This window comes from Ochotona princeps, chromosome 18, assembly GCF_030435755.1.
Source record: "Ochotona princeps isolate mOchPri1 chromosome 18, mOchPri1.hap1, whole genome shotgun sequence".
NCBI classification, from domain to species: Eukaryota; Metazoa; Chordata; class Mammalia; order Lagomorpha; family Ochotonidae; genus Ochotona; species Ochotona princeps.
The window spans coordinates 17,121,118-17,147,795 of NC_080849.1; the positions used below are offsets into that span (position 1 = coordinate 17,121,118).

The window sequence follows — 26,678 nt, forward strand, 5'->3', positions numbered from 1 at the left end:
ACTATGCAGGGATTTCAAACATTTTAGCATGAAAATCAACTTTTACATACATTTTCCAGAAATATTTGAAATCCCCCTCTCTTGTCTCTTAAATAGAGGGTTTCCTACAAGATCTACGTGTTTAAAGACCTCATACATGTGAGTGAACAAGTGATTAAAACAAACTCTCTTCTTCCCCTCAAACAGAACTTACCCTATACCTATCCTTAGACTTCAATTAAATCTCACAGTTTCAATATGATGGAAAAGTATGTGAGTAAAAATGTCTAGGGAAAAAACTCAAAACAGCAGTTTGAAAACAGATAAATGCAGCTCACTTTTGCCTAGTCAATAATAGTCTCTGAGTAACAGTTAATTGAAATATTCACAAAACAGCTTGGGATAAATTCTTGACATTCTGTGACCTTTCTACATGCAGTACAATTTAATCCCAGAGTTTCAATTTAAATGCAGGACTTGCGACGTTAGTACTGTTGCTTCTTATTTGTTCAAGAGTAAAGGTTATGGAGTCAGTATATGGCATAATGGGTAAAGCCCTGTCGTGCAATACCAGCATCCCATTTGGAGAATATCTTTCATCCTTGCTGCTCCACTTCTTATTCAGTTTCCTACTGATGGCTTGGGAAAGCAGCAATGGAAGGCCCAAGTCCTTGCACCCCTGCACCCATCTGGAAGACCTAGATGAAGATCCTAGCCTTGATCCAGCCAACCCCTGGCCATTGCAACTAAAGGGGCATGAACTAGTGGATGAAAGACCTCTCTCTGTTACTCTTTTTTCAATAACTTTTCTTGTCAGATAAAAACAAAGTCAACAAAAGTACCGACTGTGGCTCAAGAAGGTCTTGTAATTTTCTGGAGATCACAAGATGTTAAGGGCAGAAATGAGATTACAAACAGGCCACAGTGATGCTTCTATACCCAGATCTACTAATGTAGCATTTACTGCTGCCTCTTGTTTAACATTTTAAAATCTGAGGAAGGAAAAAACAAATGGTATCATATTTTGTTACTGGCTTTTTTGAAGAGGTCATTGAAAGATTTTGAGTGTATGACAAGTTCTTTTAAAAACCACACATCCCCAACCACTACTGAATGAACGACACAGAGTACAAGTATGCTTGGCTCCAAGATCTAAGCCCACAGTGGGATTTAGAGGGATGGTGGATAAAGTTGTGTTTTATTGACTGTACATACCTGTTATCACCTTCTCTGGAAAAAAAGACTGTGAAGGTTTGGAGGTTCCCTTTTGCTTCTGCAGGTGGGCGCCAGCTAAGACGAACGAATCGACTGGAAACCAACACAGGGACCACATCTCTGGGAGCAGAAGGGAGGATACTGGAGCTAGGGATAGCTGGGGAGAAAGGAAAAGAGATGGTCAGAGGCGTGAGTGCCACAGCAGAGCTGGACTTACTACCATAGCCATGACAGGATCACACAGGCCCTGAAGGAAGAAAAACACGGAAAATGAGAAAAGGCATACAATAAATGGAGTCACAAGTACTCAAAACTTTGTGAGTTTTAACAGAACCTAGTTGACACCATACATAGTTCCACCTCATATTTACCCAGTTTCTGTTAGACAGGGAATCCATGGCAATTTTTACAAAAAGTGCATTTAGTCAAGAATGAGGGAAATACATTTGGATAATTTCTAGTATTAAAAACCAGATGAGTTCTAAAAATAGCTTGTTTTATAAGCTTAGATAATATGATTTAGATTTGCAAAGAGATTGTATACACCATGACTTTAAGTGTGATAACAATGTCTTGGACAAGACATGTTATTAGTGATATGGAAGCACAACAAAATTATTTAAATAATTAATTATATATTTCCCTTCGTGCTTTTGGAATGAGGCAAGAGTTGAATATGTGAGTAAATGCAAAAGCAAATGTATCTGTATTTGAAGTAAAAAATAATACATAACATGAACTTAAGACATATGAAACGTAAGCCATAGTTTACAGTGAATATTTTATAAAAGTCCAGAATAAAAGAAGGACTCCAAAGAAACTGATGCTGGACCTTCTTCCACTCTCTACACCTACAACGTCAGGATACATTTAAACAACAGAAGGTTGGACTGTGACTTCTGTCGAAGGACTATACTACTGTAATAATATGGGGAACAACATTTGGGGGCTTGGGGGCTTGAAGGGGACATTCATATGCCAATTATGAAAAATTGAAAGACATAATAAAATTCTAAAAATATACTCTATCAACTTTCTCAAGCATTAAAAAAAGAGCTAAGAATGTTGTGATTTCAATGAGATTTACATAGTCTTTTTGAGGTCCCTCGTAATTTAGAAAAAACATGATGAAATAGTTTTAATAAATGTTGAGGATATCTAATTTCTGACAAAGTGGAAATATATATAATGCCATTCTTCCTAAAATGAGAATTTAACTTAGCTGATTATTTAAAATATTAATACTTACAATGTTTTTCAGTAGAAAAGACGTTCAAATAATTTTATGTAAACATTTGCAAAACTGTAATTTAAAACTTAATCCGACAAAAGCCTGCAACATTTTCTAACACAGTCTGAACCTCAAGCTGTTTATAAATCCCTTATATATAAGATTTAACATTACTCAGCCTGTTGACACTGTTTTTTTACACAATTGGAAGCAGTGTGTGTATGTGTTATTTTAAGATAATAGAAAATTAAAAGCAGCAAACTAAAATTTGCCAGGAGCTAACAAAATGTACAATTTCTTACAGATTCCCTGTTGGTAAAGGAGGTGACAGGAAAAACATCTACAAGACATTAAGATACATAATTGTACTGTGCTTGCAGAGTATCTCTGCAGTTTTAACAAATTCATCAATTATTATTCACAGGAAGAACAGTGAAATACGGAAGACTGGCAGCAAGTTAGTCCATCTTTACAGCAAAATCATGTGGCAAGGAGGAAAGATTGGTATCTGGATAGGCAGTGTTGCTCTCACAGATGTCCTGGTAAAATTCTACTCTTCCCCCCAATGTGCATACATCAAATCAGTGTAACCCAGAACCTCGTGTTTCTCTCTTCCTCTCTGACTTCCCCTGCAACACTGACGATCGCTGTTTTTGCCCCTTCCATTCCAGTAACCTGACCTGCAGCCCCTATCCTGGACTCTACATTCCCCTTGGAGGACATAGACAGTAGTGAGTTACTTTATAAAGTCCTATGAAGTAATGAATTACCTACTTGGTTATCACTGTGGGAAAACCATGGGTAACCCCACTGGAGATCTTAGGACAAGCCTCACTGTCACTCATCCATCCCTAAGGGAAGGAAGGAGATTAGCATGTTTATCCAGTCACACTTCTATAACCATGAGCTGAATGTATGAAACCATTAAAAGAGTGAGTACCTCATTGAAAATAAGATTCATCATGATGGCCCCTAAAAGAAATGTTTTTTAAAAATTAAATAAACATCTGTCAGGGCCCATGCAATGACTCAACTGGCTAATCCTCCACCTCAAGTGTCACCATCCCATAGAGGCACTGGTTTGTGTCCCGACTTGGCTATGGCTCAGCTCAGCCCCAGCCGTTGCAGACACGTGGGGAGTGAACCAGCATGGATGAGATCTTAGTCTCTGTCTCCTTCTCTCTGCCAATCTGCCTTCTCAGAAATAAATAAGTAAATAAATACACAAACAAATAAATAAGTCTTAAAAAATTTGTGTCACAATGACAAAAATTTAAAGAGGGTTTTTGCCTCTATTGGTCAGTGTGTGGAACTCTCAAACACTCTTAGGGAACTTCTGCCTAAGGAACCGATTTTTAGGAATCAATTTGCAAAAACTGATTTTTTATCAATGTAAACATACTCATAACTTTGGGCAAAACATTCTCATTTCCACAAATTTGCTATTTAAAAAATAACAAACCCTTCCTTAATTCACACTATTTATCTGAAATCATAGACATCACACATGCTCAGGTTGTAATCAATTTACCACTCATCGGTTTAATGAAAGTGAAAAGTGAGATATTTTAGATTTTTTTCTACCATGATTAATGACAACTTTGAGAATCCTTGTTCAGAATTCTCAAGAAGTTAGCAAATAAGTTTGAGAAGGACTAATGTTTTCAAACCCCTTTTCTCCAAGAGGTCCTTATTCATTCATCATCACTGAAATGAATGAAAATCTGCACTTTTCCAGAGATTGCCAAGAAAGAGGGCACCATGCTTTGCCCTGGAACAGACGCCCCGTCTCTAGGCTTCTGGGAGGGCAAATTCAGAACAGAATTAATCCTGGACTCCTTAGCTCTATTTAAATAGTTGTTATAGGAAAAGGGAGGGATATATTTGAAACAAAGCACAGCTTCTTACATTTTAGGGGGGAATTAATTTTGTTCCTATAAATCCTTCATGCTTTCTCTCTTAAAAAAAAAAAAAAAACAACTCGTCTTCAAATAAGGTCTCAATAAAAAACCAATCAGCACTTCCTTTCTTTGCCCTGGGAAGCCTAATCTCCTCTCTGGCCCTAATCTCTCTGGTCCATTACCGTTGCCATGGTTACAGCTTCTTTATCTGTTGGCATGGAGAAGAGGAGGCAAAGTTGACACATATATCAACATGGTCCTTTTATTTAAGAATGTTTTAAATATTTTTGTCATAGAAAAATTCGGGAAAATATTATTTCTTAAATAATGGAAAATTCAAATTATAGTTTTAAATTTTTAAAATATCATTTTGGTTATGACCAACGCTATAGCCTTGATAATAATTGTGTTATTGGGTTACATTTTTCCATAAAGTCACAATGCTTCTACTAAGACCTTTTTTCTTGCATGTTTTTATTATATGGTCATTATGGACATTGGTTTTACCTTAAGCTTATGAATAGGATGCCATCTTCATTCTCTACAAGGAATATGAAAGAAAATGTATTCATAAAAACAGAAACACTCAATTCGCATTAAACCTCAAGGCAACAGACGCATTTTTTGGTCAAATTCCATGTGTCTCCAAGGAAAATACTATGAATGTGGCTACAAGCCAAGTAGCTACTCTATTCGCTTCATGTCCCTTCTGACAGGAAGAGATTTTTTCAATGGAAGTAGATTCAATAGTCCCATGGAAAGCATCTGTTTTCCTTTTGCTTTCCTTTCACTGTTGTGGTTCTCCTGACACCAAAATAAAGTGTTTTTTTCTCTACATGAAGCAATGATGTAAAACTTAAACTTTCAGTAGAAAATTCAAAATATTCTCTTTGAAGTATGTCTAATTAGCTAAAATAAATAAAAAAAAGTTTCTGCAATCTTATATCACTTTTAAAATTCAAAGAATCATGGGCTTTGATATGACATGTTATGAACATAACAATATTGAAATGCGGAATCTCCAAAAGATAGCAACTTGGAAACATTACACAGTTGAAATTAGGAGGAAATAAAATATACTCCATAATTTTTTTAAAGATTTATTAATTTTATTACAGCCAGATATACACAGAGTAGGAGAGACAGAGAGGAAGATCCTCCGTCCGATGATTCACCCCCCAAGTGAGCCGCAACGGGCCGATGCTGTGCCAATCCGATGTCAGGAACCAGGAACCTCTTCCTGGTCTCCCACGCGGGTGCAGGGTCCCAAAGCTTTGGGCCGTCCTCAACTGCTTTCCCAGGCCACAAGCAGGGAGCTGGATGGGAAGTGGAGCTGCTGGGATTAGAACTGACGCCCATATGGGATCCCGGTGCGTTCAAGGTGAGGACTTTAGCCGCTAGGCCACGTCGCCGGGCCCTATAATTTTCATTAAAATAAATACTTATACAAAATAACTGACCGGGCTATTATACAAAAATGAATAGGCAATATCCATTAAATGTTAAATTTTCTACTGTTATTGATTTTTGCCTTTAGAAAACTGAATTAATCTGAGAACACATGCATGCCCATATAAGACAAATAAAAATGTGAAACACTTTTGCTTGCAAATTAATCTCATTTTAAGTTTCTAGTAGGCTAGTTGTTTAGATATGAGAACACACTTTCTCACTAACCATTTCTGTTCTTTCCTTACCACCTACTTATTTTATACTATTGATGAATTCATATAGTAATTGTGTTATGGAATGGGATCATTCGTTGTCAGAACTTTGGTGAAATGAATCAATAAAACCCATTCATTAATCCATTTGATATTCATTGGCCAAGACACTTTGGTTTTATACTTTGTTAAAGTATGAGCAAAGTCTCTAAAGAGTGCATGACTTCTATCTCCAGATCACAGTATATACCATTCACATTGTAAGCATTCAATAAATTCATGCAGAATTAAATAAATGAAGATTCCTGAAAAAAATGTGGAATTAAGCTGTCAATAGCTAGATATTTCCCTTTCAGAAATGTATAGAGGGTATTTGAATAGATATACTAGGAAAGGACTGAGTTACTATCACAAGCTAGTTATGTTAATCACCATTAATCTGCTATTAAATTACAAAGTGCGTCAAATACAACAACAACAACAACCCTCATGAGATCAAGAGCATTTATGTTTAAAGTGAAAATCTTTCATTTTGAGCCAAACAGAGAAAGGGAAATACATAGCAGCCTGCTCTGAAATTCAACTATGTACTAAACAAGGTAGAAGGTATGCTTATATATGAACAGTTCCTAAGGGAATGAATGCTTGCATTAAGAATCAAACAAGCAGCCTGTGAATTTGGTTTGGACTCCTTATGTTTCCAGCAGAGAACCTAGGGGTCTGTTATCAGAAGTAGCATTCTCTTCCCAGGGCCACACATCAAAGGACATTGCCAGGTGATAGTGGTATGCTAAGGAGGATTTCTTACAGCCATCCAAAGATAAGCTGAGAAACGAATTCTGAGCAGCATCTTTACTTCAGCAAATCTATCACTCTCAGAGTTTGAGGTCTTTTCAGATAAAAAGTGGGAAGAAATTATCTGGTAAGCTAGTCCACCAACCTGAGTCACTAAAGGGTTTTTTATGCTTAGATACGTCGATTTGTAGAATGCAAATCTTCCGCATGTATTACACTTAGAGCAACTTCCTTATTTCCATGCTACTTGTTTAGGAAAGTGTTACAGAGTTTATTTGCAATGGAGCAAGGTTATAGGAAGCTTGGGAGAGAACTGTGATACCATAGGTGGGTGAAGTTGATTTCAGAAGTATTCAGATGGTAGAAATGCTGGAATCCTGCTATGACACATGGTGAGCATGTAACTTACCAACGTATCTCGCTTCTCTGAACCTTGGTTTTCATATTTAAAAGATAATCCATAATATGTAACGCGCAGAGCTGGCAAGTGACTATGCGAGGAAAAGTCTATATCATTGGTGGTCCTTAGCATATATATCTAATAAGAAGTTACTGTCATTTTTCCTCTATCTTTAGATTCAGAGAGATTTAGAAAATACATATATATTGGTTTTTCCAGGTGAATATCTTGCCTTACTGAAGATCCAGGATCCCTAATAGAAAGTCACTGGGAAGTACCATGCAACCTGGGGATATGGATATGGATATGGATATATATATCTATATAGATATAGGTCTATATATATAATAGACAGATAAATATATTATAGTCCACAATTTCATGTCCTTTAAAAAAATCCATCTCACATGTGAACCTACAAGAGTTTCCTCTGCTTCAGGTTTCTTTTTTTAATTTCTCAATATTATTTTTTGACTAATCATTGTGCTCTCTTCAGCTGTCACTGTTCCAAGGCTTTGTGAAGCCACCTTTAATCGCCCTTCTCATCAATGTCTCTTCCCGGCATCTTCCCCCAACTGCACAAAAGCTGTGCTTCAACAGGATACCCAGTTGCCTTTGTTCCATCCCTTCCCTTGAGACACTGTCATTGAATTCTTTGTCAGTGTTTACCCCTTCTCCATGCCCAGAGACCGCAAACGTGCCATTTCAATCATTCCCCTGTCACTGGGCTTCCTCTTGGGATACAGAGTGACAAACTGGGACATCTCCCTTCCCATCCCTCAGTTGCATTTATCATCCTTCACCTCATCCCCGCCATATGGTGCTTTGTCCCAGGCTGCCATGCAGTCCTGCTCTTTGTCCATCAAGAACATCTGAGGACCATACACACTGCTGATTTAGACCAGTGCAACAGGCTTCATGAAGCCGTGTTTTTCCATGCAATTTCTTACAGTAATGAGATACTGCTGAAATCAAGCAGTTGACAAGTCGTGGAATTTAAAATGAAGAGTGTATTCAGTGTTAGGGAGTCTAGTTTTTCTTCCTTTCTTCATTGTCTCTTTCCTTCTTCAATTTATTTAAATAACTTCCCAATGAGAAACTCAATTTAAGTAAATGGACTTTAGAAAAAATAAAGCTTAGGGAAAATCAAGGGTGTAAAATAATCGTTTTGAGTGACGCAAGCACTTTTAAGAACTGCTTTCATTGTTTTATATTGCCAAGTAACTCAATAAAACAGGCTCTTACACTTCATGCTTAGTCAATTCTACTATTGGCAAATTTCCAAATTTGCACGTGTAACTAAAACTATATTGTAAAATAATTCACATAGGGTGTGATATAAAGGTAGCTGTGAAAAGTGATCAAGTGATGGGGTAGTTTCAACTTTGTGAGATCGCGCTGAAACTCAGAGTTCAAGAAGAACAGGCTCCCTATACCCTATGTTTCAGTTGGAAGAAACGGCGCTGGGTGTGAGAGAAGGCACCACCAACAAATGATTTGGCCAAGAGGGTGGAGGGGCTAGTGAGCATCCGCATGCAGCACCCTGGCTTCCATGTCATTGCTATCCATCCTCCATTTTACAGCCACTGAAGCAAATTAAAGAGACAGAAGGAGAACATAAAACAACAAAAAAAGTCTTACTTACTCCAATTAAGTTTAGAAACATAGAGCTTTACGGCAGTGCAATGGCTACAGAACAACAGAAGCTAGATAGTACATGTTGCATGTTGAGGAAGGGAGGGACAAACGTGGAGGCTCGTTCTCTGCTCTGGTCCCCTAGCTGAGTAGTGGAGTTGGGAGTACACAGTTGTACAATCAAAGCTTCTATTACTCATGCAAGCTCATTTTACAGCTTATTTATAAATACTTCAGTGAGGAAAATAGTAATAAGGCTGTAAAACGTAAAACAGGATTACCGGCCTGAACCAAGCACTGAAGCTTAAATATCCATGAAGTGGGTGAACAAAAGAGCTGCCAGAGGTGACTGATTAAATAGAAACACATTGCTAATCATGAATCATGGTTGTGCAAATGTAACTATACCCCTTTTAAATAGAAAATTTTCACAGAAAAGGCTTTTCAAAAGTCTCATTTTCAAAAATTCAGAAATTTTTAAAGTGTGTTATTTACTAAAGACTTTCGATTTGCCATTGGTAAATTAACCAAGTAATTCAAAATATAATACAGAATATATAAAACTATGAAATAGAGGCTATAGCTATTCATAGACCAGATAAATGTATTTTAAGCTTAACTCCTTGTTGCAGTTATAGCTAGCAAGAATTATGTAACAAGATACTGAGAATCAATAAGTCTTCTTTTGCAAGGAGCATGAAAAGAATCCTGGAATTCGGACTAGGAAATACGGTTTACTATTACTTCAATGTTTTTGTTCTGTCAAAACTCATACTGAAAATTAATCCCCAGAGCCCCTTGGTTAAGAGTTGTGGCCTTTGGTATGCAAACACATCCCAAGGTGCTCTTCAACAGGATCTTGAAGGATGGAGCTCACCCTAGAACAGTTAATATGTGAGCAAATAGCATCTGGGGAAAGGTTACTTAATCCTGAAATCACTAAGAAGGTTTATTCATGCATGGAAATAGTATGTCTCAGCTTCCAGTGCTTAGTCATGAACAGAAATAGCAGTATTTCCTATCTCTGCCTTTGTCTTTTTTTTTCTTTCTTTCCTTTTCTGCTTTTGAAAGATCCACTCTCTAGCTTAAATAGTAACAGCTGTGCCTTGCTCCACACAGGCTAACATAGGCAAACGCCTAAGATGGATTTTTTTTTAATAAAAACAACACACGTTTATTTCTCACATTCTACACACTGAGAACTTCCGCATCAGGTTATCGGCAGACCCGCTCTCTGACGCGACCCTCACAGACTATTTTCTTTTGCAGCATCTGTGCATGGTGGAATGGGCAAGGTGGCCCCCTTCAATCTTTGTTTTTAACCCAATTCTTGATGGCAAAGTCCTCATGAATTATTACTTTAAAGAACTCCCTACCTTTTAATCATATCACTGGAATTACATTTCAGTATGAATTTTGGCGGGACACAAGTAGCTAATTAATTCTAATAACAGAACAATGCACAACATGATGCAACATGGGAGTAAAATAAAGCAATTTTGTGCCAAAGTTACTTTGTCTTAAATGAGTACGTCATGAGACTCAAATTTGTCAACTTATTCCAAAATTAAACATGAAAATAATCATTTACTTTTTTAAAACCACACAAGCACAAAATGTAAGTTTTAGCCATGAAATATTCTAAAATCAGTTGTAAGCAAATCCTGAAAATACAGAGTATAGCAAATTGCACCAGTACCTGTCTTGATCATTTTAACATCTTAGTAAAACGTTGGCATTTTTGTATTAATCAAAAAACATATCTTGCCCTTGTACAGGTAAGTTTAATAGTGATTGGAACAAGTCAAGGAGAGGTGAATGTATATTTTCTATTGAAATAGAAAAGATTTGTTACTCATTTTCATATTATTTGAAAACAAGAGTGAGAGGGATAGAATCTTCCACCTGTTGGATAACTAACCAAAGGCCAACGGCAGCCAAGGCTAGGTTAGGCTGAAGTCAGCAGTCTAAAATTCAATTTGAATTTCCCATGTGGGTTAAGGTAATATAACTACTTGAACTATCACCTGCTCCTTCCTACAGTTTATGACAACTGGAAACTGGACAGTAAAACAAGAAGCAGGGCCGCAATCAGGCCCTCCAAGACGGAATTAAGGCATCCCAGGCAGTGATTTCTCTACTGAGCCACATTCTCACATCTCTGGAAGAGTCACTTATATGACCATGACAAAAGCTAGAATAAATGAAGAAAAATACTGAAAAACATAACCATGGAAACAAAAATCTTTGTATGTAACATCACAGATGAGAATGAACCATAAATGAAAAACTGGGACATAATTTTTCATGCTATAATAAAACCTTGATATTCCTGATACGTTTCTTCATCAACACAATGGTTACTCAGTAGCATGCTATCTAACTCCATGGTGTTGTAATTTTTTTAACACACATACTGATTTTGTTTTATGGCTTTTCATGTAATGGAATGTATACTAGCTGTGTAATAGAGACTATCATACCCAGATGTGAAGATACAGTGCAGTGTGCATCTCTATTTCCAAAGCAAAGATAGGTGTGTCTTGACAATGGGATGCTGGACTTTCTGCCATTGTCCGTACCTGCAATGTCTGGATACACTTAAAATAGCAGAATGACAGACTTAAGACTGATTCTGAAGGACTGTACTATTGTAATAATACGGGAGAAATTAGCTGAGGGGGAGGATTTGGGGAGAGGTAAGGGAAATCTCATAGCATATAGAATTATATCACAAAATTGATTAAAAAAAAACAAGAAAAACAGAATAACCTATTACAAATCAATTACACCAAACAAAAATTTTTAGTAATATATACATAAGTTTCATTTCAATATCTGAATATCACTATTATTATCTCTCCAGAATAATCACTAATTTATGACAATTAATTCACAATCGCAAATATCAAGACAAAACAAAATTATCTAGTCTTCACCTTTAAGAATATGATAATTTGCCAGACTTCAAATAGGAAGAAAATAATCTTTTTCACACCTTTGGTTATTTAAAGCAAAAAGTGAATAAACTACATTGACAAATACTCTACTTAGGGTTATTACCATGTTTATAAATACATATTTTGATACAAGAAAAATATCTGAATAGTGTTCAGAGCTCAATGCCATAGATACTGAAGCATTTCTAAATTCCTAAGAAGTGATTTGGACTTTTATAACCACTCTGCAATAATACAGAAGATATAATAGAAGTAAACCTGGCCTCCATTTCTCTCCCTACTATAGCTATGTCTGAACAGAAATCACAATTCGAATTTTAAAGAAATTTAGTTTCTGATGACTAGAACCAGAATATCAATTTTTTAAAAAAATTGAAGAGAATTTAAAGGAGATATTTTCTACTGTCTCTGCTACCCATTTATATCATTATAGAGGCCATGAGCAACCTCCTTTGTGGTCTTGTTCTCATGCATACAGATCTGTAACTGGGAATCTGTAGGGTAAGGTTTTTATTTTGGATGCATTCTATGTAACCAATCCATGCTATTCAAAGCAGAATTCATTTATAAATTGCAGTACACTAACTATATGCTTTCTATAATTATCTAGAATATTAGGTAACAAAGAGTGAAGTTCAATCACGGTAATCTTCATCTCATATAATAAACTGCATTCATCTTAGAGGTGGATATATATTAACTTTGCAGTAAAATGTTGACAAATTTTGATACCACTTATCCAAGCTCACATAGCAGGAACATAGCCACAAAGTCCAGACATTACACGATGCCTATATTATTTAACAACAGGATCTTCTCCAAAACTCATATCCATGGAAGAACTGACTAAAATCTCAGGGTGAAAATACATAATGTGAGATAATTGAAAATAACTCTAATGCTGTAAGTACTGATAATTTTTCTCAGAAAGCACAGAATAGATTCCAAGAAGATCCAAGGTTATCATTATTTCTTTGGAATGTACCATTGTATTCTGAGTAAAGAATTAAAAGAAGAAAGGACAAGGTGAGCTGTTAGATTTAAAATTCTTACTGTGGACAAATGTAATATCTATCATCCATCATGTAGAGATTCGTTTCGGAGGGTTGAAAGGATAAAGCACTGTACCCTGATATGCAGAACCAAGAAACAAACTACACAGACAGAAGCGCTGGAAACCACACACACAGGAGCCATGGGTCTAACGGCATCATGAATCCAAAACAGTATGACTCAGCTTAGCGTTTTCATATCACCAGACACAATCCAGCTGTATGTGCACTTTATAGTTTATTGTAGGGTGGGGTGCATCAGACCCCAACTGAATGTATGCTGCATTATATATATTTTTTTCACTGTGGGTAGCAGAAAATAGCTAATAAAATTAAAGGTGGGAGAGTGGAAAGACAGTTTTGCTCATTTGCATAATAAATTTGCGGAAAACCTGAAACATGCACCTATCTAATTATAAGCTGCTTAATGCATAAAAAGAATCTTGGACAAGGATTTCATCAAGCAGGGCACAACTTGTTTTGCACCACAAAACTTAAACTCATCTGATGCTTGCCTTTGATTGTTGGGAAACATTATCACTGAAACGAGCAAGAAAATTAACTGATTTCATAACCAGGGCTGATTAGTTTTTCATAAATGTATAACTATGACACAGATGGGGGAAAAAATGGTAACTCTGTTGCTGGAAAGCTAAAAAGAAAAGAAATAAAGAGAAATGTATACACCAATGTCCCCAATGAAAGACCTGAGTAAGCAGAAGATTGCATAAAATTTAGGTGAGTAAAATTTACATATTGCAGCCCGTTCCTCAGGCTAGTTCAGGGGTCAAGTATGTTGGTTCACTAAAACACTGGATAGACCTGCAGATAACTGCATCCTAGACATGTCAATTTACAACAACAGCTAATCCATGAAACCTATTTTAACCATCAATTTAATTTTATTTTCACCAAAACATTTTCCCATCTCCAGGTATTAGCAGTTCTGACAAAAAATGCTGAATCTGACTTTACACTCACTTTGGTCCATCTGTTTGTTTGTTTAGTAGCCTCCCTTCTCCTGGCTTTTGAAGGGCAAATACACATGCATGGATGTATAATTTTCCTTTCCTTCTATTTACATCATTTCACTGCTTTTAGATCACTGGGAGGAAAAAGCAGGAAACCTAAGGGAACTTAAAGAAAATATTGAAACCAATGCAATAATCGACAAGTCAAAAAGCTGTTTCTCTACCAGAGGATTCACAAGGGACCATGCTGCATAAAACTCAGACAGGCCCTCACAAAGCGAATTGGAAAATCTGTTATTGTTTATCAAGACAATTAATAGCCTCCTGACTTATTAGTGGACTGCATGTGTTTTCACTCAGAATTTATGAAGTGCTATGAAATATATTTATAACATGCTATAAAACCACATCTTTAAAAATTTGAGCAAAGCCTTATGTAGTATAGGATACTGGAATTTGTTGTATAAACCCACAGCCACATATCGTGTCCCATTTGATTTTATGTATTTTGTTGTTTTTCGCTTTTGCAATCCTTGTCTTGGAAATCTTAATACAATAGCATAGCAACTTAATATAGCACACATTAACTTACTTTCCCTTAAGCATATATTAATGTTTATAGAAAATCCATTCTCCTTTCTTGGGTATATTAGTTCATATGCCCCTACTTATTTGAGAAAATTGAATAGGCTGATTTTAAAAGCACAAGCATGTGTGTGTGTATACATGTGTGTGTGTGTGTGTCTATGTGTACAAATAATATATGGAGCGATTATAAATTATATTATTTGTGGATAGGAAAAAAACATGAGCAATAATCCCAGTGTAAGATTGATCTATTTCAGTTCTGAAATTTTGAGGGGTATACTTAATACTAAAGCATCTACATTATTACTTCCTAAAAATTCTTTATTCTGCCCCAGTTTCTTCTAATAAAAGTGACACCCAAAAGGAAGCATCATTCTAAAATATGACAAGATAATTTCTGGGAAAGGATTCATTTCACTTCTAACAAATTAATCTGAGTTGCGCTGAGCAATCCAGATAAAAGCTTGTTTAATTTGGATCTTTAACATATATTTTTCTAATACGTATTTTAAAACTGAGCAAGTCTGGTTTCCCCAGGTTGGAACAGCTATGTACAGAAAACCTCTTTGAAGAATATGGAAACAATAAAATTATACAAAACCCTTTATTCTTCTGAGTAATGATCTATCATCTAGACTAAAAGCTTCCTTAAAACACAGTGCATGTCTAACTGACGCTCCTGTACACACTCACTCATCAACTGCTCGGGTCATTTTTTTCCTTCAAGTGGGCTTTAGCTGAACACATTTGTTGTGTCAGGCACTATTCCAGGGATGGGAGTACAGGCAACAAGGTAAAGTCCCCGAGTTGTTGGAGTCTGTATTCTTTGTTTCAATCTTTCTGAATAACAGATTCGATTCGATGCACAGACAAGTTGTAGAGACCACTACATGATAGCTATGGGTTGGCTGTGTTTTGTCCCTCACAGACTTTTATGCTAGAAGATTAGATCTGATATTAACAGTATGGGGCCAGTGGTCTAACGGTTCCTGAAGAAATTCATTCCCATTTCAAGAGACTAGGTTAGGTCTCCTGCGACTTGATTGATTCTCAAGGATGCTGGTTGTTATACAGTGAAGATTTATAACATTCATTCTACCGGTTGTCTTTCTCCTTTTCTGCTCTGCTGTGGCGTCGCCAGGGAATCCTCACTAAAACACCAGCACCACACCATTTGAACTCTCCAACCAGCAGAGTCATGATCCAAATAAATGCACCTGCCTTATGCATTGCCTAGTTTCAAGCACGAACAGCACGAAACAATGAAAGGACACAGTCTTTGTATCATGTGTTTTTGACCTACAAGACATAGATAAGACACTTGTGGAAATGAGACCTAGTAAAATAGATTCCAGAGGCAAATCAGAGCTGCCTCATACCAGTTATGTGTCATGAAATTACTTCACCTCTCTGAGCCCAAATTTCCTCATATTTACAATACAAAGATAATAGCAATAGCTAAGCCTCTTAAGATTTACTTGTTTTTGTTGGAAAGACAGATTTATAGAGAGAAGGAGAAACAGATCTTCCATCTGCTGATTCACTCCCCAAATGGCCACAACAGCTGGAGCTTTGCCAGTCTGAAGCCAGGAGCCAGGAGCCTGTTCCCCATCCCCCTGGAGGGCATAGGGTCCCAAGGCACTGAGCCATCATCCTCCATTGCTTTCCCAGGCGCAATACCTCAATGTCTCAAGAATCAACTGAGTTGAAATCTGTACATTTTTAGATGGCATAAATTCTAGAAAGCATATTTCAAATTTTTGTTATATAAATTACATGTTCACACAGAAAAAAAAGAAATCAGTTACCAGATGCTTCTTACTGGTTACAACTTCATTAGCACAGGCAAATTAGAAGATGACTTGCTTTCTCTCCTTTTCCTCTAATTTTCTCACTGTGAAGACTATTACTATAACATCAACTCTCACTTGCTCTCTCTTTCAGCTGAGGTTGGGACCTGTCTAATCTTGGAAGAAATTGCATTGTTAGGAATAAAATATTCTAGCCTCATGCCCCCGATTTTCCAGTCCCAGGTAAGTGGTTTAGCCTGGAAAAAACACAAACCAGGTTTAGCCTGAAAACATCATCAGCAATGGCCTATTTGTTTAATATTTATTTGAAAAGCAAGGTAATTATCTATCTATCTATCTATCTATTAATCCAGAGATTGATATTTCATCTGCTGGTTGACTCTCCCCTGGTGTTGGGCCAGGACAAATCCAGGAACCAAAAACTCCACACTAGTCTCCTAGTTGTGTTGTATGAGTCCATGTACCTCAATGACAGACATTCTTCTGGTGATTTCCCAGGCACAGTATCAGGTAGCTGAATTGGATGTGGAGTAGTCAGGCATGAACCAGCAACCACAAGGGGTGCTGTCATTGCAGGTGGTAGATTACCAGCCACATCAACGGTTTCTTTGGATAGGAATTTTAACACAACTCTTTATGTCACCTCTCTGGTTTTGATAACGCACAATTCTCTGGTGATTACATTCAGTGGATGCTACCATAAGAATGCTTTCTGAGGGGCGTTGGGTAGTTTAGATATGCATCTGAGGTCACAAAGTGACAGAGCAGGTCTGCAAAGCTGAGGCATGCAATGCAGTGATTCTCCATATGAACACAGAACACTTGGAGCAAGTCCTACTGATGCTGAGAGCAGCTGTCTTCCTAGCACTAGAAAAACGAATATTAAGTGCTCAGTGTTGTATGGTTGTCATGAAAAAATGCAGTAGATAGAATAAATAGAGTTAGGATGATTAAAAGTCATATTTCTAAAGTTGGAGTTATTGGTACTTTTGCAGTATTTAGTAGCTTGTCAGAGCTACAGCCTATTTTGTTGCATCCCCACAAGCATATCGTTAGTGTCATCTTTGAAATATTCACTAATTCAGCAGCAGAATTATAAATTCTCTTCAGTCTAAAAGGTATAGAGCCACCTGTTATTTTGAAAACCTAAACAAATGTATCTAGTGCATGATAAAATTAAGAAAGCTACCAATGTATGAATCAAGATGCTAATTTGCTAGCTTAGATGTAGAATGATACATTGTACAATTCTGGCAATTATGTCAGAAATCAGTCTAGAGTAATTCATTAACACCTTTTCTTCAGAAAAAAGGAGGAAGCTGACATCTGTAACTAATATTATGATCTATGTTATTTTACATTACATTTTTGATTTTATGAAGAGTAGGCAACCATAAGATAATTTGAATAGCTAATTATTAAAATACTCAGATCTTTTTCAGACACTGTTGAAGAATGTAGATTCATTTTGCAAATTATAGGTCTTAGTTTCCTGATGAGGAAGATGGAAACCCACAACTTCAGAGAAGCATGTTAACTCCTTCATGCCCAGTGAAACAGACAGAAATGCCTGCCTGCAAAATAACTACGATCTGTGGTATGGCAAACAAACAAAAACTACATAAAGTAGACCAATTTTTAATGTATGATAACCTTGTTTATCTAAAATGAATTACACTTGTAAGCAGTTCTTAAGGAATTGGTATAAATGGCTCCAAAGATTAAACTTTCCTCTGAAATACCAGATCATAAATGAGAACTGATTTGAGTCCTGGCTTCTCCAGTTGCTATGCAACTGCCTGCTAGTATGCCTGGAAAAGCAGTGAAAGATGGCCCAAGCACTCAAGCACCTACCACTTGTATGAGAGGCCTGGATGAAGCTCCTGGCTCTGGGCGCTGGCCTGGCATTGCATTCAGTAAATGAACCAATCGATGGAAGATGTGCAGGAGCCAGGAGCTTCTTCCTGGTGTCCTACACAGGTGCAGGCTTTGGGCCATTCTCCACTACCTTCTCAGGCCACAAGCAGGCAGCTGTATGGAAAACAGAAAAATCAGGACACAAACCGGCAGTCGTAAGGGTCGCTGGTGCTTGCAGTCAGAGGATTACACAATTGAGCTGTTGTGCCAGGACCCCTTCAGCTTATCGTTCAAATAAATAAATTTATCTAGAGCTTCTGTGAGCAACTAGACACACAGTTCTAGTGCCTTGTATGAGTGTATGTTATTTACACAAATCCAGACTGAGTATGTGAGAAGCAGGTAGGGTCTTAAGCCTTCCCATATTCAGCATGTAAATGCTACCTCATTATTATTCAACCAAATCAAGCTTAAATTATAGGAAACTATAATTAAAATAGAAAAGCCCCCATTAAATGACTATAATTAAGTACATGTCTTGCTTTATTAGAGTTGACTATCCATAAAGATATTTAACATACCTTTGCCTTGTCAACACACTACTATTCTAACAGATCTGCAGTACAGCAAAATGTCATGTGCTGCAGAGGTGTGTTAAAATGCTGACATCCTAATGAGAGGCAGTATCATCATGTCCTCCTGGAAGGTAGTAAGTTGGACTGACTGTAAATAAACCATTATATATATATGTCATACATTGTACCTCATTTGATTTCATCAACAAATGGAAATTCCACACAAAAAAATCTCTTTTGCTTTTCCATAACATCCAGGGCTCCATTCTCAACTCTTCCTTCCAATCAACATTCATTCCTGATTTTAGCATCTAAGCTCTGGGTTATCTCCTGATGATGAATAACTCCAGCGATTCACAGCTGGCACAACTATTACATTCTTACTCTCACCTTTGGATTTCTATCTAGGTATTGTTTTATCTCTCACTTCTTTTGCGATCTTCATGAATCATGGAGTGATCTATAAAAGTGGTGGCAGATATTATTGATAATTTCCTTAATTAATAGATTAAGGGATCAAAAAGATTTCTGGGGACCCAGGATTGTGGCAACGTAGGTGAATTACTGCTTCAGAGTCCAGAATCTCATATCAGAGTAAATTCCAGCCATGCACCTGAGAAGGCAATGGAAATGGCCCAAGAGCCTGGGTTCCTGGCATACATGTTGTAGACTAGGGAGTGGCTCCTGCCTCTGCCTCTGCCTGGCCAGACCACGTTGTAAGAAATGAACACCAGCATAAGCAGCTAGGAAGTCTCTCTCTCCCTCCTCACTTTTCCTCCCTACCTCTTACCTCCCTTCCTTCATAGCCTTCCAAACAAATTAACAAAAAACCCTTTTTTTTGTTTTAAAGCTACTTCTGCATTTTCAGAGAAGTAAGATGCCCATTTTTTGACTCTAGGAAAGCGACTTAGGACAAAGGGATTAGGAGTTTGGCACCCATGGTATTTCATCCAACACCATGAACTCATGACCAAATCTTGTGCAAAGGGCTCTCAGCAAAACAATAGGATAGAAACTAAAATAGTGCAGATTTTCCACTAAAACTGAGAGATGGTGAAAATGCTCAGCATTCACATCAAGTTCTACCGGAACCAGTGTGGATGGTTTTCTAACAGGAAGGTTTTGAGGACTTTTTATGCCCTTCGGTGATTCCTGGGACACAGTAAAACCCGTGAAGCCTCTGCACTTTCTCACAGGCTCTGGCGACTGGGTGGCTGACATCGCGGCAGAAGCCAACGCACACAGCTAGTCAATTACAAATGCCAAGTGGGAGCCCAGAATACGATTAACTGCTCACAAATATAAAAACATAAAGACCCTTTAAAACGCTCGTGGAAAACAGAATTGACAGATAAATTAATGTTGCTGAAATAAAAATTTAAAATTCATCCACAGTAGAATCTTTTAAAAAGACATGAAAAGCGCATATTATTTAAAACACTGGTGGATTTCAAAACATTCTACATCAATGGAACATTTGTTAATTCATTTTTATAGACTATTTAAAGGACCCTTGAATATGGAAAGCTAGGAAACAGTACTTTCTTAAGTACAGTGAGTATTATAACTTGCTTGGCCTTAAGCAAAATGTACTCGAACAAGATTCTGATCTATGGTTTGATGATTTGGACTTACAAAGCTCTCAGTAAACAGCTGACTAGGCTGGGTCTTATATTAGGACGTAGATATTTATGGCTTTTGAACATGTCTATCAGGCTTGCTCCAGGACCATTAAAGGAAATGGAATATAACATAAAATTTGACCATGGCTTGGTCTGTTGGGTTTTTCTACCTCCATCAGGAGAGGGATCAGAGACGATCATCTGTTTTCAGAAGAGGAGTTCTGGAGTGACATGCTCTTACAAGGAGTCAGAATCAAAAGCCAGGCAGCTCATTTGACAGACTAAATGGAACAAAACAGATATTGGGATGGCCCGTTTTTTACTTTCATACTGTCTCCACAAGAGCCATGTCTCTAAGAAGAAAGGTAGGGGGACCTAGTTTGGAAAAGAATGAACTAAATGCAAAACACTCTCCTTATCTCTTTTAACAGTGAGCCAGAGAAAGAAAAAGTTAACTGTGTTCACTACTAAAGATCCAGTCAGTGGTTGAAATTGTCCATGGTAAGAATATGTACACTACAGAAATTGGCACTACAAATAGTTACACTTGTTCTAGTTTAGATTATCTTAAAAAGCTTTAAACAAAGAAAGAAGATGATATACAGAAATTGAATGGGACCTCTTCACATGCCAGGGCCTCAAACTTGGCAGTATGTCTTCTTTGTCAAAAAGTGTAAGGCTACAAGTAATGCAATAAAAGACATCCTGTAACCATAAACTCTTAAAACAATTATTATGACCTCACATACATTGTACATCATATTACATATTATAAACTCTCATTATAAGCTAGGCAATGATGCCCTATGCAAATCTTTCTTACCATTAGCTAAATGATAATATTGCTAAAACAAAGAAACAAAACCTCACTTAGAGACAATATTACTGTTTGCCAGGTTCCTTTAGAGAGGACAAAATTCACATCATAAACTGGTTAATGTTTATAATCAGTGACAAATTCTGCTTCTCTTAGAAGACTCCATTCTCTACTTATGATTATTTCTGTATCATTTGAGTTAGGATTCTACGTTCTATCTATACCACTGTGTTGGCACTCAGTGTTTTTCCCTGACATTGAACTCAATTTAACAGACTTGTCCTGTAAACCAATCAGTTTTGAAATCACAGATGTGGTCTTACATCTTATAGCTTTCACAGTGACTACTTTAAGTTATTGATTATATCCACTGATGGAAACATGGAGACATGTTCCCTCTGATTATAGATATCGACAATCACACAGTCAGAATCCTCAAATGTCATTTTGGCACAGTCCTTCTCAGTTAACCTCCTGCAGTCTCAACAACTTGTATTTTCCCTGTTCTTTCTAATATGTTTAATTTATTACTTGTCCTTATCTTTGTCAGCAAGTAACAACTTGAGCATCATTCCAAGATGTAGTCTAAAAATAGATAATTCACTGAGCAATCCTCGCCACCTTGCATATTCTTTTCGGGTAGTATTTATTAGTTACTTTTCCTTAACAAATTCTATAATTACGGGTTTTCAAAGCCTTTCTTGAGAGAAGAAAGAAAAACTGACTGTACTTTGTTTTTTCAATGGTAGTGCAAGAAAATTATGCTGATATTGCAATTCATTTGCATTTTAAAAGATGAACTTATCCTTTGTTTGAACTTTTACCCTCCTGATGATGGAGTGAGATGGTGTCACCCAATCATCGGCTCTGTGTAATTCTGCAAAGCCGTCTTTTCAGTGTTCTTGAAAACGAACAGAGTGGCTCTATTACACTTAGTTTCCCAGAAATATCAAAGGTGTTGTTCATCAACAAATACTATCACTTAACGCAAACTCAAGTCCAGGGTAATTTGAATATCTTGGCTGAAATCTCATATAATTAACCATGAAAAGCACAGAACAGAGGAAAAATACAAGCAATGTATTTCAGGAAAGTGGGAAGCATATATAACTCAAAACTACGATACATGAAAAGGGGAAAATGGAAGGGAGAAATGGTAAAAGCCTTAGCGGAGCAAAGGAGAAGTTGAACGCTGTAAAATGAGATACTAGTGGGTTGTCAAGGACTCGCCCTGTAGAGTCCAGGAGAGATAGGCTCTACAGACGAACACAGTAAACTGAGTGCTCAAACACATAATTCTTTGGAATGCACTGTTAGCTTTTCTAATTTTCTATATCCCAGCTCCCATGTTGTAGGTCAAATTGCTGGTCTTCTTCTATTTGCGAAGGAAAGAATAAGACAGCTTGTAGAGAAATTGGTCAGAAAACCCCTAGAGTGGACAACGCCAACTATGTAGAACAGAAAATGTGAAACATGAAGTGGAAAACAGAAAGATCAAATAAAATCTGCATCTTGAACATGAAGAATCTCAAATTCTTTTTAAAGAACGCATCCTTACTACTTAAGAGTGTGTGTGTGTGTGTGTGTATGTGTGTGTGTAAATATAGAGACAGAGATCTTGCATCTGCTGCTTTACTCCCCAAATGCCTATAAGACTAGCAGCTGGGTCAGGCCAACTAGAACCCATCACCATTGCCAGGCTTGTCATGAGTAACAGGAGTCTATTATTCCCTGCCACAAAGGATGCACATTAGCAGAAAACAGGATTCAGACACATGCTTTGGATGGGAACCCAGATACCCTCACACAGAATGCAGGTGTCCCTTGTTGTGTCTTAGCCACTGTAGCTAATGGCACCTTTCCCTTACCCACTCAACTCCACAATGCGGGCAAACAGGACGACAGACCTAGGGGGAAGTCAGAGGATTTTGCTCTGGATAACATGGACCTCTCCAGAACCAAGGCACAAAAGCAGCTGCTAATTATGAGATAACTCTCTGCCTCAAATCCATATATATATATATATATTCATATTTTGCCTATAAAAGTCAGTTTTCAAATTTTGGATGTTTCATTTTTAAATATAAATCTTTATACCAAGACCCCCTAGAGCTGGAGAAATGTGCTTAAAATGAAAAAAAGAAAAAAGAGCAAATGGAAACAGAGGGAAAATAAGACAACACAAGGACAGGAGAAACCATAAGGATGTAAGAACTATAAAATCAAACACCGAAGACTGACACAGGCAGGTAGCATCCTCATGCATTGCTGGAAGGATCATAATTATATTTGACCTTAGTCATTTTGTAGAACTATTTTAGAGGTTCAGATAAAGGTAAACATCCATTTTCCGTATAACCTATCGATTCTATTCAGTAAATATTTTTCCAAGAAAGTGGAACATTTAACAAAGATCTGTGTGTAGATATTCATAGCAGCTTTTGGTAATTACAAAAATTAGAAATTCAGATATGCAGCAACATGTAGGTACATAAAATATGTATCTACATGACAGTAATATTTAGCAATAGACTAGCAATGATCTGGTAATCACATCAACATGGATAAACCTCAAAAGTTTTAGGTTAAAGAGAAAACCCACACAAAATAAGAAAGCCTATTTAATTCTGCTTCTACAGATTCTGAACACAGATAAAACTACATGATAGTGTTATAAATCTGATAATATGTGTGTATATGATGCACACAAAATAGAAAACTCAACACTCAGGATCTTGAGAACTCTGGAAGAATAAAAATGCCCCATATTTTCTTCTGGGTAGTTTAGTAGGCACACAAAATTTCCAAGCAAATCAATGTTTTGGCACTTTGGGTTCAGTAGGTGCCTCAAATTACCAGCATCCTTATGGGCACCATTTGAAGACCTGGATCCTCCACTTAAGATATAGCTTCCTGCTAATGATCCTCGGAAAATAGTGGAAGATGGGCCAAATGGTTGAGCCCTGACACCTAGGTGGGAGACCCACAGTAAGTAGCAGGCTGCTGGCTTCAGCCTGGCCCAGCCCCAGCTACTATGGCCATTTGCAGAGTAAACCAGTAGATGTAAGATGCATTAATATTAAATGCACATGCACACACACACACACGCCTTAGATTTAATGACAGTTTAATTTTGAACCCATTTTAAACAAGAATGCCAAGGCAAAGGCAGGGATTCTATGTTTTGTGTTTTTGGGGAAAGTATGAGGGAAGAGGAAACCCCACTTCAATGACATGATCTTTTACAACTAGATGTTAACTGATCTTTGAGAAAATCCTTTATCTTTGTAAATCTGCACACAGATTTCTTGTTGAGACTGACTTCCAGGGCCCAGCGAGGTAGCCTTGTGTCTAAATCCTCAGCCTGCATGCACTGGAATCCCATTTGGATGCTGTTTAGTGTCCCAGCTGCTCCACTTCCCATCCAGCTCTCTGCTTGTGGCCTGGGAAAGATGTAGCAGACACCCCAAAGCCTTGGGACCCTGCACCCACATGAGAAACCCGGAACAAGATCCTGACTCCTGGCTTCAGATTGGCTCAGCGCTGGCTGCTGTGACCATTTGGGGAGTGAACCAGCAGAGAGAATATCCTTCTCTGCACCTCTTTCTCCCTGTATATGTGCCTTTCTAATAAAAATAAATCAATCTTTAAGAAAAAGCAGAAATAAAGACTGAGTTCTAGTAGTTGTTCCTTAAGAAAGAGATGCACTCTCATCTGCTTGACTTTGGCTTCTGAGATATCTCCAGGTATTTATCTTTTCTCTTATGTCCTTAATTGTTTGAATTCAGACATGTTTGTCATAGACTGTTGGGCTTATATTAAAAGAATCCCAGAGCAGACAGCGTGATCCTCATTTGTGAATTTCACTTGTTTTTCTGCTAGTGATTTCTCCCTGTCAGAATCGGGCCTGTCAACTGAAATGTCACAGCAGTTTCTTCCTCACTTACACTCATTTGACCTGAGCATCTGGATTATGGCAGCATTACAAGAAAGCAATGACAACAGAGAACATGATCTGCACAGTGCACAGTACCCGGAGACATATTAGTCTGTGCTACTTTTTATTCGCCACATAACTTACATTTTTTACTGGAATAGTTGGCCAAAATGATTTCAATTTGAAACATCAATGAGTCACCTAGAATATGTGTGCGGATCCCAAATAAGTGCATTCTACCATAGCCACTTCTAGAGCCTTTACAATTTGAAAAGATAATACTAGCTGCTCATAGAAACAGCTCCATACAGGGCCTCAAAGAACTGTTGCCAGGGGTAATCCAACATCAAAGATAAATCAACAGCAAATGAATTCTTGGCTTCCAAAATTTAAGTCATCATTTGGATTGCCTTACTTTAGACAATGCACTGGTTAACAAGTACAGAAACATCTATGCGTTTTGCCATTTTCTCAAACACTTAGGAACAAAGAGCATGCAAGAGGTTAAAATCAAGGAAGTTGTCTAGCACAAGAAAACTTACATGAATGGGCAATACAAATTGCACAGCCAAATTTAACATTTCCAGCTCATAAAGAGTGCATTTTGAAGAAAATATTTTGGTCCTTTTGGATTCACTCATAGTATCGTCTCTCTCTCTCTCTCTCTCAGCTCCTAGATCTTTCTAGTTAACTAGTATTTCCTTCTCATGCCCATCTATAGCTCTTCCTCTGGAAAGTGCACTAACAGAGGTAGGCCTCTACTGAGTTCACAGATGACCTCCATTTCCGCTCACATCTACTCAGTTACATGGCCACCTGTTTGTCATGTGTGCTTCCTTGTTAAAGCATAAGTTTCTGCGTTTCTTTCATTAGCAATATTTTTGAAAATTAAGATTAAACTCATTTGCTCTCTCATGTGGCCTGCTCTCCATAGAAAGTCTTATGTTAAATCACATGGACCTAGTAGGCTAGGATCATTGTGTGTGTACTTGAAACTGTGGTCCTGACTTGATTGGGCTGGCATCATTAGCGATATTCTAATTTGTGCACCAAGATACAATACCAAAGAGCCGACTCTACTTACAAGATTCAGTGAGCATACTGTTCAAGAATTTATGAAAGAAAATACAACACAGATTTGGCTGGGAGGCAAACAATCTGATGTTTCAAGTGTCCTTAGTGATGAACATAACTGTGGCAGTCATCTGAATTACCAGCCATGATGTGAATTGGAAGCCAAAAACTTAACATGAAAGCTGCTCTTTTGCTAAAATGATACGGAAAAAAATTCCTGTTATCTTAGAAACTGTTGTTTTTTTCATATAACTTTGGAAGGTTAGCAAATTATAGACATCTAATGTCTGATAAAAGATGATTTCACAGGAAAACTTGTAAGTAATGCCTCCCAAACAGAATGGCTAACCATTAACTTAAAGTTACAGGCTAGAGAAGTAACGTGACAACATGTAAGTGCATATGATGGAAATCAATTAAAACTTTGAGAATGGGGTCACGTTTTGGAGAATTATTTAGAAATGTGAGTAATTCTGATCAGAACACAGTTCCTTAGGAAGCTATGAGAAGTTTAAACTGAAAATATGAACACTGACCTCTGCTACTCAAACGGGATTTTCTTAGAGATATTTCTCAAAAATAGAATGGCTCAAA

At 37.3% G+C, this 26,678-nt stretch overlaps 1 protein-coding gene across 3 annotated transcripts in view; it reads right to left on the minus strand.

Moving 5' to 3' along the window:
- DCC (DCC netrin 1 receptor) overlaps positions 1-26,678 on the minus strand; it is a 555,681-nt gene that overhangs the window by 261,967 nt on the left and 267,036 nt on the right. For all 3 annotated transcript variants that reach the window (XM_058676959.1, XM_058676958.1, XM_058676960.1), the window contains exon 7: positions 1,195-1,351. In XM_058676959.1, coding sequence (XP_058532942.1) covers positions 1,195-1,351 — 157 coding nt within the window. The remainder of the gene's footprint in view (positions 1-1,194; positions 1,352-26,678) is intronic.